At 31.1% G+C, this 12,165-nt stretch overlaps 2 protein-coding genes across 5 annotated transcripts in view; one reads left to right on the plus strand and one right to left on the minus strand.

Moving 5' to 3' along the window:
• The window catches only part of LOC123715246 (sodium/potassium/calcium exchanger Nckx30C), a 52,816-nt gene that overhangs the window by 37,970 nt on the left and 2,681 nt on the right, over nt 1–12,165 (minus strand). For 2 of the 4 annotated variants that reach the window (XM_045670184.1, XM_045670183.1), the window contains exon 2: nt 10,768–10,791. The exons of the other annotated variants lie outside the window; for them this stretch is intronic. In XM_045670184.1, the coding sequence (XP_045526140.1) occupies nt 10,768–10,791 (24 nt within the window). The remainder of the gene's footprint in view (nt 1–10,767; nt 10,792–12,165) is intronic. 4 annotated transcript variants of the gene reach the window in all.
• On the plus strand, nt 5,932–7,453 carry LOC123715247. The gene is made up of 2 exons (XM_045670187.1): nt 5,932–6,088; nt 6,202–7,453. The coding sequence occupies exons 1-2, from the start codon at nt 6,073–6,075 to the stop codon at nt 7,362–7,364; spliced, it is 1,179 nt and encodes a 392-aa protein (XP_045526143.1). The 5' UTR covers nt 5,932–6,072; the 3' UTR covers nt 7,365–7,453.

Here is a 12,165-nt window from a genome sequence, read left to right on the forward strand (position 1 = left end):
TTTAATTGTGTGATATTCGAATAAATTATCAGTATTATGCGCAAGCATCATGAAGCCTTTGGTTGGTGGTTTGACTGCCACGGCACAATAATTGCAGTGAGTTTATTCGCTTACATTCTTCTAATCCTAGTCTATTGTTTATTATACACCGAATCGTAAATTTGCTGTATTTAAAGCATTTAAATGGGCTTTACAATAAATTTTGAGCCCAGAAGACAATATTAGAAAATTAAAACGAATGTGTAATTGGTAAAGTTCTCATGAAAATAAAGTTTTCATTGTTCATGAGAATAAAGTTCTTTCAACATTATTCCCTGATTGCAAATAAGCATTATAAGGTTAGAATAGAAGTCGATAAACCAAGTCAATATCATATGTTGTTTCTGCAAATAAATGAAATGAACTCCTATTAATAATTTATAAAAAGAATATAAAGTAATTCTTTTTTTTATTTAATTCTTATTTATTAGAAGTAAAAAAATATTGTAATAAAAATAATAGTGCGCTTTATTTTTGAATTTTAATTATGAAATGTTGCCATTTATACCACTGTATTCTTGGTCATTTATCAAGGGTTTTTCTTAATACTCTTAATATTTAAACTGGGTCTAAATTAATTAAACGTTAACCATCAAGAAAACGAAATCCATATTATTGATCATATACAACGTTTGCAATGATTCTAATTGTTTATTTCTTCTACCAGCCCTATAATAGGCTATTAAATAGCCATAGGTATTTATTTATTAAAGAAAAATGGTACAAATAGGCGGCATCAAGAGGTTTATTACAAATGATACGAAATGCCACGTCGTTTCAAAATGTCGCTTGTTTGTAATAAAAGCCAGAGCGAACGGGTGACGAAATTGAAAAATAAATCTTAAAGCGATAAGATAAATCTCTCTGAAATTCGGGATTGAATTTTTGCTAGTAACATAAAATCACGTAACATAAAGATTTTATGCAAAAATGCTGACAATAATTAATTGAAATATCTTTGAAAAATGCGCTAGAAAAAGTGGGTTATTGTGAATATATCTAACTTGTTATACTTGACCTGGCCTCAGTGGAGTGCTTCTAAAATAGCTTGAGGAAATGCGCCGCCCCAACAATCTGATAGTTTGCGTGATAACTTATAGTCTCTTGTATATAATGAAAGTTCATACTTCTAACTACGTACGACGTCTACTTTTAATGTAACAATTGCTCAGCCTTAAGGTCATAGTACATATTCTAATTCGTATCTCAAGTAATTAATTCCTCGTACATTTTCTCATAAACGTGAATGTAGTAAGGTAATTCGTTAATCGAAACCTTTAGTTTGTTTAGTAAAAGTGTACATACATTTTTAGTAATTCTAATAAACATTAATATATTTTGGTTACAACACTTCACCTACATAATAATAACTAAAAAACGATAAGTAGAAAAATAAATACATTTTAATAGTTTGGTCCCTGTGGCAAGGAGGACCTTTAATGCTTACAATAATGGATGATACATTGAAATTGGGGTAATATACCTAAAGAATTAGTAAGGAAAGCAATTTTAGGTCAGGTTTTAGATTTCACTGATCATTGGTCTTGGTCACTGAGAGCAGATCGTGCCACAGTTACATGAATTGATGTCTATTTTAAACGAAGTCTGCTTTCATTGGTAAAACTTGCAGATAAAAAGTACATAAATAATTATTTAATAAAATATTAATTATAAATTATTTTTTCCGGCGTGCGCAAAAATTCTGGATTTAATTGCGGGTTACTTCAGTAAAAAGTTACATATTAATCAAACCCCAAAGACATTCTTTGGATTTGAAGTCGTATGGTAACTTGCAAAGCAAACAGTACTACATTGAATCTTTGGTAGATGTGATAGTACTGAAAAAAATCTCTTGTGTATTAGATAATTGGCTTGCAAAAACGGAATTTTAATATTCAAGTTTCGGTTCTATGACCATAATAGCCAGCTTTGCCGACGTTTTATGATTTTGTTGGCATAAAAATTTCATACGTAGTCCGTTCTATTGATTTTTTTCTTGTTAATTAAGCTCCAGTAAATAGTAAGCAACATTATATCAAGGAAAAAAATTATAAATGAATAAAACAGTAATATTATGGAGTTTACTGTAATACAACAAAACGTTTAAAATATCGAATCTTTCATGGACAAACATTGAAAAAAAATTACAGGAAAAAATAGGCCGCATACTGAGTTCCGTACGACAAAGGTATTTATCCGAGGTTCGCAGCCATTTAAATTCCACCTCAACTAGTTTCTAAAAATATATAGAACAAGAGATATCACGGTGACCCATTTCGCAAACTTTTGGCCCGAAGCATCTCATTTCAATTGTAGGCCGTTGTATTTGCAAGGGGAATGTACTCTTATTGAAAGGAGATATAATACAATTTCGTTTAGCAAGCCACGGCCCGATCTCGAAGAGTACTTGTAGACATTTTCCATGTATTGCAAACCCTCACAACATTTCTAATTCAATTTCTGCAGCGACAATGCTGTCATCTGCTTCTTTTTATTGTACTTGAACCCTCACTGAATTATGGAAAGTATTTTTCGTAAATATTGGGGATTCTTAAGTGTGGCAATACTAAGTGAGTTTAAGCGTTTAAGAAGAGCGGATATTTTATGATTTCTATCATTGTCAATAGCATTGCTTTAACTATTTTTTTTAATTACTGTATAGATAGTAGGGCTGGGTAAATTCACTTTATATTGAAAATCTACGGCTCACAGCAATTGTGATTGGTATTTTTCATAAGAGAGAATATCTCATTGAGTTAAAATAAAGGTTCTAAAGGAAGTATGTCTAAGTCTTTTTAGTTGGTACTCCATTATTCCTGTTATTTTGTATTTTATTGAAACTTTCGTCCTATCGTGTGTTGTATAACGAAGTGCCATACATATATAAAATTATACATACCTTGTATGGTTTCTACTCGTAATAGAAATAACATTTAACTTATTTATTTATAACGTATCTAAATAAAACTACTATAAACAAATCAGTAGCAAATAGCTGTATTTATTACCATAATTCGAGGCCGAAATTCTGCAAACATTCGAATGATAAGTCACATTAATATCCGCCCAAAAATAACAGCTAACGAAAAGCAGACAGGTAGTGTTCTTTGTATAGCGTCGCGTCAGTTGTTTACATAAACCTGTCGGGCGTTTACATAATTCCAGCGAACTCGGCAAACGTACGATTTCATACATTTTTAATCCAACACGATTCTTGAACATAAACACTTCATTTGTTATCTTTGAAATATGTTCAACATAAACGATTTAACTATATATCCTTAGGTAAGTAGTTCGTAGTTATTTTTTATTATTTAACACGATTTTGTGCACAAATATTTTCGTCAAATGTATGACATTTTTTCAGAATTTCATCCTAATATTAAACTCAGATTGATTTTATCGTGGCGTATGAAACTTATCGTAGAGATGCTGATTCATGAATGTTCAATCGTTTAACCTACATTTAATTTTGATTTATAGTTTTAAACTTTAAATTACGATTTTAAGATTGCTTCAATATATCATGGTTAAATATGACATATTGGTCTGTGGCCTGGTTGGTGCAAACACATATATATATAAGTTTTGGATTCAAAGTACTCGTAGAAACAATATTTGAGTCTAGCTGTAAGTCATTCTTCAATAAATAGAACGCAAATAGACGCAGAAAGGTTTGCCCCGTCTTTTAAAAAAAATGGCGCAATGTTTTTCGCCAGTTCTCACACTTTACTGAAACAGGTACTAATATTTATTTTGAAGATCATTTTTTTAATACTAACGTTCATAAGTGTTCATAGTAGAACCGGTAATTAATTAATAAATTTTGATTTTATTAACACTGAATATTAAGAAAAACCCTTTTTGGACGGATAGAAGCTATGTATTATTATTAAAAACTTATAATTATTTACATAATTCTAAATTTTAATAACGTTCCGACTGTTTGCGTGCTTTTCAGCGTGTGTGGTCACGGTGACTGAAGACAAAAGGTGTTAAATGTCAAAAGTATCACAGCTGCAGAGAAAGTTGTTTTATCTGTATTTATTGCCCCGAAGTTGATATCGACTAAAAGATAATGGGTTTTTGCAAAAATTTAAAATTTAGAAATATGTAAATAATTTTATAATAAAAATACATAGCTTCAATCCGTTCAAAAGGTGTTTTTCTTAATGTGTAACAGCTATGTTAACAACATACAATACTAAACACTGCATATGTTTTTACACTCAATTGTAACAACTTATCGATATTACCAAATAACTTTTATATATTATATAACTAATATATATATAATACTTTATTCAGAAAGTCATGTTTGCATTTAACATATTTTTAATATTTCATTTAAAAGATTAATTATTTTTTGACATTTTAAAATCTTGTTTAAATAAACGTATGTTCAACCATTTATCTCTTTGAGAAATTATCACTCGGATTGCGTGATGAATCTCTCATGTTTTTGTGCTGAGTCGTATGAGTGTTGATTAATTGCCAATTCATGTTAAAAATATTTTCTTTCGAATCATATTTACTTTGATGAGTTGAGTAGGTATGTATGTAGTGTGGTCTCAGTTTCCGCAGTTATACGCCTATTTGGTCCGTTGTGCGTTTAGTCCTGGCTTATTAAACACGTTTAGTTCCTTCCAGAAACTTAGAAGTTTCCTGGACATTTCACAGGCCTCACGAAGCGACCTCACTGCTCCGAGGATTTCTGTTTGTTGGGAAGCCACTTCCCGTTCCAGACTGTGTGAATGATGATTGCTCTGCGCTGAAACAGCCCCTCGTCACGGGACTGTCTGCCGCGGCAGGGCAAAGAGATGTATATGAAGACAGTGGCCCGCCCTATCGTTGAGTAGGTCACAAATAACGAATAGATCCATTATTTTATTTGTATTATTAGAAAATTTCATAGTAGGCTTCAATCCAGAACAATTGTCTGGCAATCGAACCAGAATGGTTATGTCTTACTAAGCAACTTAGAGTCGTTAGTCGGTAGTTCGTCGTTCTTGTTTAGTAAATAAGTTAAAGAATTATTTTTATATGCATTTGCCTCCTGACAAGACTGACTTACATTTATACAAACACAGTGGTTTTCAAACGTAATAAATATACTTTTATTTAGATTGTATTATTCTATTAAATAAATAAAATGAAGAATAAAAATTAAAATATTCAAGTTTCTAAACGCATTAATAAGTCTAAAATTAGGCTCAGAAAAGTAACCAACCAGCCCAACTTTAAAAACACATCTATGAAACATACGCACCCTGCGTATTTCTGTCCAATTGGTAATTTACGGGACTCGAAAATTGCATTTTTACTCTGTTAATTTAGTGTAGCATTCAGTTGGATTTTCGAAACCTTTTTGCCTTCGGGTAAACATGAGCATCACATTTCATTGACCCAAAAAAGAACATGGAAAAAGTGAATTAACAAAATTTCTCTCGTAAAAAGCGTAAAGCGATTGAGTCGAGCCGACATTTCCTGGCGTTTCTCACAAAGAAAATGCTATCTACCCAAAGGCACATCTTCAAGCTAATACGTACTTTATTTTAAGGCATTAGGCTTGTTTATTGTATAAAACGTTAAATTTGCATATTGTATCTCCTTTTGGAACATCAAAGACGTGCATAGTCTTTGCAGTATATGTGAAAAGGTTTTGGTAATTAATTAGGCAATGCATGTAACGAAAAATAATTAGCATTTTTGCTTAGTGAAATCGTTGGTGATAGCTGAACTGCTAATTCAATAGGATTGTAGGATGTTTTACATGTGTATAAAAACTATTTCTTTTTTTACTTACACGTAAAATGTTAATGGCAACGTTGATTATGAAAAAAAGTTTAATTTAATGTGATAGAAATGACACCACTACTCAATCAATATAAACATCTCATTTGTATACTTGTATAATCCAATTAGAAATTTTAATCATTCTTATAAAACGTATTTTAATGACATTTGTGATAAATAATATTATATTGTTAAACTTTACCATCTGTGTTGGACAATAATTTGAAGTAAAACTGAATGGATTTCGATTTAAGTAAGTTTTAGATATATTATTAATTTGACTAAAAATACCAAGCAGTACTTTTTATGATTTGATGATTACTAAGATTTATTTGTCATTTTATTACAAGATTCTATTATTCACAGCCAAGGAAACAATACCGGACATCCCTGGAATTAATCTTTCAAATTATGTACGTGATCCATATTCATACAACCCTGTCGTATACATACATAAAAAGTTAGTACCTTATGCAAATACTATTGAAAACCCAACATTGACCACTACATCAGACAAATGCTTACAATTTAACCATGAAGAACATGAATCTATATTTAGAACAAAGCTGGTAAATCCCAATAAAGATCCACTCGTCGAACAAACCATTAAATTCGCCAAGGACCTGATTCCTTTAACGATACCTCCAAGCACTGATGCCTTCCCCGATCCTCTTTATTTAATTAAAACAAAAAAATGTCAAAAAAGAAAGAAAACTGAATGCAATTGCGAGAAAGAAACTAATGCAACATACCAAAAAACAAAAGACGTAACAGATCTTTCCAAATCTCGTAATTTATGTAGCGGCCGAGAATCACTCAGCCGTTCATCAAATAACAACACTTTAGATGACATACAAGAAAACAGATCTTTAAATTGCTCATCATCTGACTTATCAGAAAAAAGAAATGTAAAAAGGGAAAAATTCTTACATAAATGTAAACAAAACGATGTCCAAATGATTGCTTCAGAATCATTTGAAGCCTTAGCAGAAAATTTAAATTCCACCGGCGATGCTAAGATAAAAATACATCTTATGAATGAGAAAGACAAAAGCTTGCTTTGTGAAAGTATAAAAACGCCAGTGATTAAAGCCATACGAGAATGCATACAAGAGATACATAATACAGATGCAACGAACTTTGGTTGGCAAAATATGATCGAGAATACATCGCAAAAAGTTGAAATAATTTTAGAGAAATTAGAAAAGATAGAGAAAAAGTTGGAATCATTTTATGACAGAACTAAGATCCCTAAAATGTCGAAATTGGAGGAGTTGGAACAAGATGTTATAACACGGGATAGCACATCTGAAGAGGAATTGGTACAAATACATCTAGCAAGAAAGACGAAAAGCAAGCTGGTTAGAACTTTAAGCCCAAATCAAGAAGAAACAGAAGACGGTAGTAGTAGAAAGATGGATCGTGGAGAGTTACCTAGTTGTTTTCAGTCTTCGTCTCAATTAAATATTAGACCTGAAAATCCTAGCCGCCTTCCAGCACGATTTTGTTGGACTGACATTGGTAAATAGTTTTTAACTATATTAAATTTGAAGTATTTTGATGATATTTAGATTAACATGACAATGTAACTATTATATGAAATACGTATATTATTCAAATTTGTTTCATTTTATTAAAAAAGGCCTAATATTTTATCTATTTTATTGATAAAGATGTTCAGTGAGTCACGAACAACGACAAACTAATTCTTATATTTTTATTCAAACAAAAAAGTTAAACAATGTATCTTTTACTATAAACAGTATTTATGAAACTGAAACGGTTCTATCATATCTATATACTTGTTTTCACAAAACCTTTGTGAATGTTTGGCATCGCACGGCCATCCATCAATAGATATTATTTCAAAGCATTCCAGATATTCTATAAATTCTATTCACAGATCTATCAATTTTAAGAAGACTATAATGAATGTTATAAATAACGAATATTTTCAGATATATTAAAGGCTGATAATCTCCTTGAAAACATTAGATTGAAGCAGATTTTAAATGTTTTTCACTACTTTTGTAAGTAAACATAGATGTGTACTACATATATACTTTTGTAAGAAAATATAGATGTGTATACTGTGTATGGTACATCATTCCATACCAAAACCAATGGAGACAAACTTTTAATTTACTAAGATGTCATTGAAAAAGTCACGCCTAGTTTCATGTTTCACCCTGGTCCTGAGAAATAAACCTTTCTATGAGAACCTCTTTGAAAGAAGATAACTTTTGTCTCAAGCCAAGCCGAGCGACTCTTGTACTAATTATATTATTTTCACAACTTTGAAACATATTTTTAAACAATACATATCTTTCCTGCACATTAAGCACTTACATTAACAAGCTCTTTGTTTTATCCCTTTCATTTCAGCAGTGGTGGAAAGAGACCGTTTGGTATGCTACCCAAATGGACTACACAATGTGAAAACTTACCAGTCATCCCTTTCATACGATGTGATTAATTTTCCCTCGCTAAATCCACTAAGTAATTTGGAGCGCTCCCGGTTTGGGACTATGATTGATTCCCTAATCAAATTCGTAGATAGGGTAAAATTGATTTTAAATAAAATAAAAGTCCCGATTAAAATAAACAACGTCGTAGAGAGAGAACCAACATCTTATTTAATTAAATACATGTATTCGAACTTATTTGAAGCATCTTTAAAGCTCTATTCTCATTCCTTTATTAAGAAATACGTTATTAGATAAAATATGTGCTATTTTGTGGCTATTGAGAGCTCAATAGTAACGTAAAATATTTTATTTAAGAAAATTAATTATGGTTTACCCAGTTTTTGATGGGTTTGCACTCTGTACTGTCTCTGTATGACTTAGTACTGTATGGTGATAAAATAGAAATATATAATTAGTGCCATTCCTAGTTTATTATATTTTATGTACAACTTTATATTATATGCATTATTTTCACAAAATACAACTAAAAAATCTGATATCGAATACTTTTACAACTAGCGTGTTTTTGAGGACCTTCTTTATGAGGGGAGTTGGCTGCGTCCCTTAACATACAGCACGAAATCTCATTACGAACAACACGCCTAAGTTCCTTTTTAGACCAATTATATGAAATATTAAATAACCTGTTTATTGGTTGCGGCATTCATTTTAATCAAATCGAAACCGCGATAACAAAAATTGGGTATGCCGAGCCCATAACGCTCACTGAACTATGACTTATTATTAAAGAAATAACTGATGGAAACTATACTGTATATAACTTAAGTTATGTAAAACCGTAGAGCAGGTTATTATGTATAAAAATATAATCAATACAACCTTTTTAGTTCTGGGTGTTTTTTTATCTGTTTCATGATCATTTTTTAATTTAATAGGCAAGTAGTTGATCACCCTTCTGTGACTGATACACGCTGTTTTGGGTCTAAAGCAAGCCGATTTCCTCACGATGTTTTCCTTCACCGTTCGAGATAGTCCATTGGTACACAGCTGGGGATCGAACCTATCGACCTCAGGGAGGAGAGTCGCACGCTGAAGCTACTAGGCTAACACTGTGTATTATGTAAACTCGTACTATACTATGTGATTGTGTGATTTTATAAATAACTTTCCTAGTATTTTTTGGTATTAAAAGTACTCTTCTTTGAAACAAAGATTTATAATGATTTCTCGATAAAGAGAGAATTTGAGGGTTGCTTTAGTGTTCTCTATATGTATATTATACATTTTAACATTGCTAAACAACCTCACTCCTTGAGATTCAATAATAATAATTTTCTTATCAAGAATAGATTTTTACTGTAAAAATACTTTTTCCAGTTTTTTTTTATATTTGTGCAAGTCAAGTTCATTATCATACCTTAAGTGTATAGCTCTTAATATCTTATAAAGCGAATGAAAAAAACCAAGTGAACTATGTTCGAATTTAAAAATTATATTTAAATCCGTACTCTAACGTGTTAAGCTAACTGGGTTGGAAAATGTTTCAGCGAAAATCGCTTAACGAAGTCCAAACTTACTGTGTTTGTTCTAGAATTCCCTAGTTATTGGTAACTTTAATAGGTAGCAGAGGAATCAAACTTATTATAGAAGTGTTCAAAAACAACTTGATTTAGATGTTTTATCTCGCTACAAACATGTCAGAGCGCAAAATTGCCGTGCCTTTGATATATTACCTCATATGAATCTTAAAATGGCAATACGCCAAATCGTATAACTTCAAACTGCTAAATATGGGGAAATATTAAGGTACATAAATACAGTACATATATTTAGCATTTGTATATTATGAAACAGTACCGGTTTTTACTCAAACAATTGTGTTACCACAATTTCGAAAAAAAAGCGGTAAAAAATCAATATAATTTATTTCATTTTCAAGTTACTTTCTAAAGTCACAGAGGAAGTTAAAATTTACTTAAATTAATTGGGTCTTTCGTTTGTATAGATACTAATCGTGCTGAATATGTAAATCATAACATTTCTAAAAAATAATCAGTAATACTTAACAATAGATAATCCTACCTCATGATAGCTTCCGTTTTTGAAGCATTCCGTAAGCCTAGTACGTGCTACATTATAATAGTTTTGATATGGGATATAAATTTATGCTATTTTGTGCCGTGCGTTTTATACTTTGGGTGTTACTACTGTGATTGCTTTGCCCTCCCCTATTGACGCGTAAACACCGCGCAGGTGTTCTTAATTGCAAAAATTAATGGACAAGCATATCATGCAGTTTTGGTAGTCGAATATGTAACATATACAAAGCAAATTTGTTTCTACCAGTTGTACTATATAGTTTCAATTCTCGATAATAATGTAGATTGAAAAAATCATACAATATGCACTTACCATTTTACAAATGTAAGCAAGCCGAAGCTTTTGTAGAAGCTGAAGAAGAAAAATAGAAAAGAAAAGATGCTTAGAAGAGGCAACAACTCACCAAAGTTTGAGCGGCGGACTGGTGCTGGAAAAATAGGCTTCAGTCAGTTAAGCCATTATAGTGTCAAGGAAAAACAAAATCTTTGAACCACAGAGAAAAGATAGAGCGAAGGCCTGGGTTGAATGACGATAATACAAGTTTAAGCGCGAACTAACCCTCCCATCTGTCAAATGATCATCGAGTTTTGAGACATGAAGGCTTAATTCGGACATAATCTTGCCTTTGAATGTCAGCTGTGAAACACAAAGCCTATATCTAAAAGTGTCATTGTCGTATTAAATAAATGAGGATGTCATTAATCTTGAATGATTTCATCGATATTTTACAAGGCCTTAGCGATCATCATTATACCATATAGTCTTGGTCGCTGTGAAAGATAAGAAGAAATTATTGACAGGTTTATAAAACTAAACCAAGAGAAAAGAAATAATACAAAGTATTAGATGGAAAGTAATTTTGCGAAACCATCCACGTTGTTTTAAAGTTAAATTATTTTGGAGGTGGCCTTTGTAAAAAAATAAAGTTAAATTCAACTTAAATAATGTATTAGTATATCTTGAAATAATTCTGTTTAATACTTTTGAACTAAAATACTATTTTGTCTCTTTTGTAAAATAAAAACGGTGTTTACGTTGCAATGAAAAGACTTTATAAGGCAAAAGGCTGTTTGAGTTATTTTAATACGGCAAGTTCGTATTTAATGTATAATCGAATTGTAAGCTAACCTATTTTTCAGTATAAAAAGCCACTAAATTTTATTCGCATTATTCACTGCAATAAAGTGGGAATTTAAGTTAAGAATCAGAGCATAGTTCAAGAACAAAGGGACCAAAATTCGAGAACACTCGAAATCTTTATAAATTACTGCGGACGTCCAATAGATTTTACTTCGCGATATCGCAGTCGTTGTACAAGCTTATTTTTTTTACGATACAATCAATTCTATGATCCTTTTATATTAATATTTATGTACCTAACATGGATGAAACTTTCGTGTTATAAATATTACATTAAAAAAGTCGAAATACGTCTGCATTTGTACAGAAAAATATTTAAAAATTAATTCTGGTTAATTTTAATGTATATTTTACGTATTCACAACATAAAACAATACATCATTAATTTATGTCTGAAGCCTATTTGTATATGTATATGTGTATATATAAACAATAAATGTAACACATTGTAGCTTCATTAAAAACTTCCGTATTGGCAACACGTCTTCTGTGAACTAAAAAATATAGACAAAAATTATCCTGTCATGTAAAATCTGGCTATCTTCCAAACGGTCCTTCGTACTTTCAATAACATTGGCCAAATGTTGAATTTATGCCCATTTGCAAGCTCGGCCACACTTAATAGCTGGTTGAGGCCAGAATCGATAACGAATTTATGTTT

This window comes from Pieris brassicae, chromosome 10 (assembly GCF_905147105.1).
Source record: "Pieris brassicae chromosome 10, ilPieBrab1.1, whole genome shotgun sequence".
NCBI classification, from domain to species: domain Eukaryota; kingdom Metazoa; phylum Arthropoda; class Insecta; order Lepidoptera; family Pieridae; genus Pieris; species Pieris brassicae.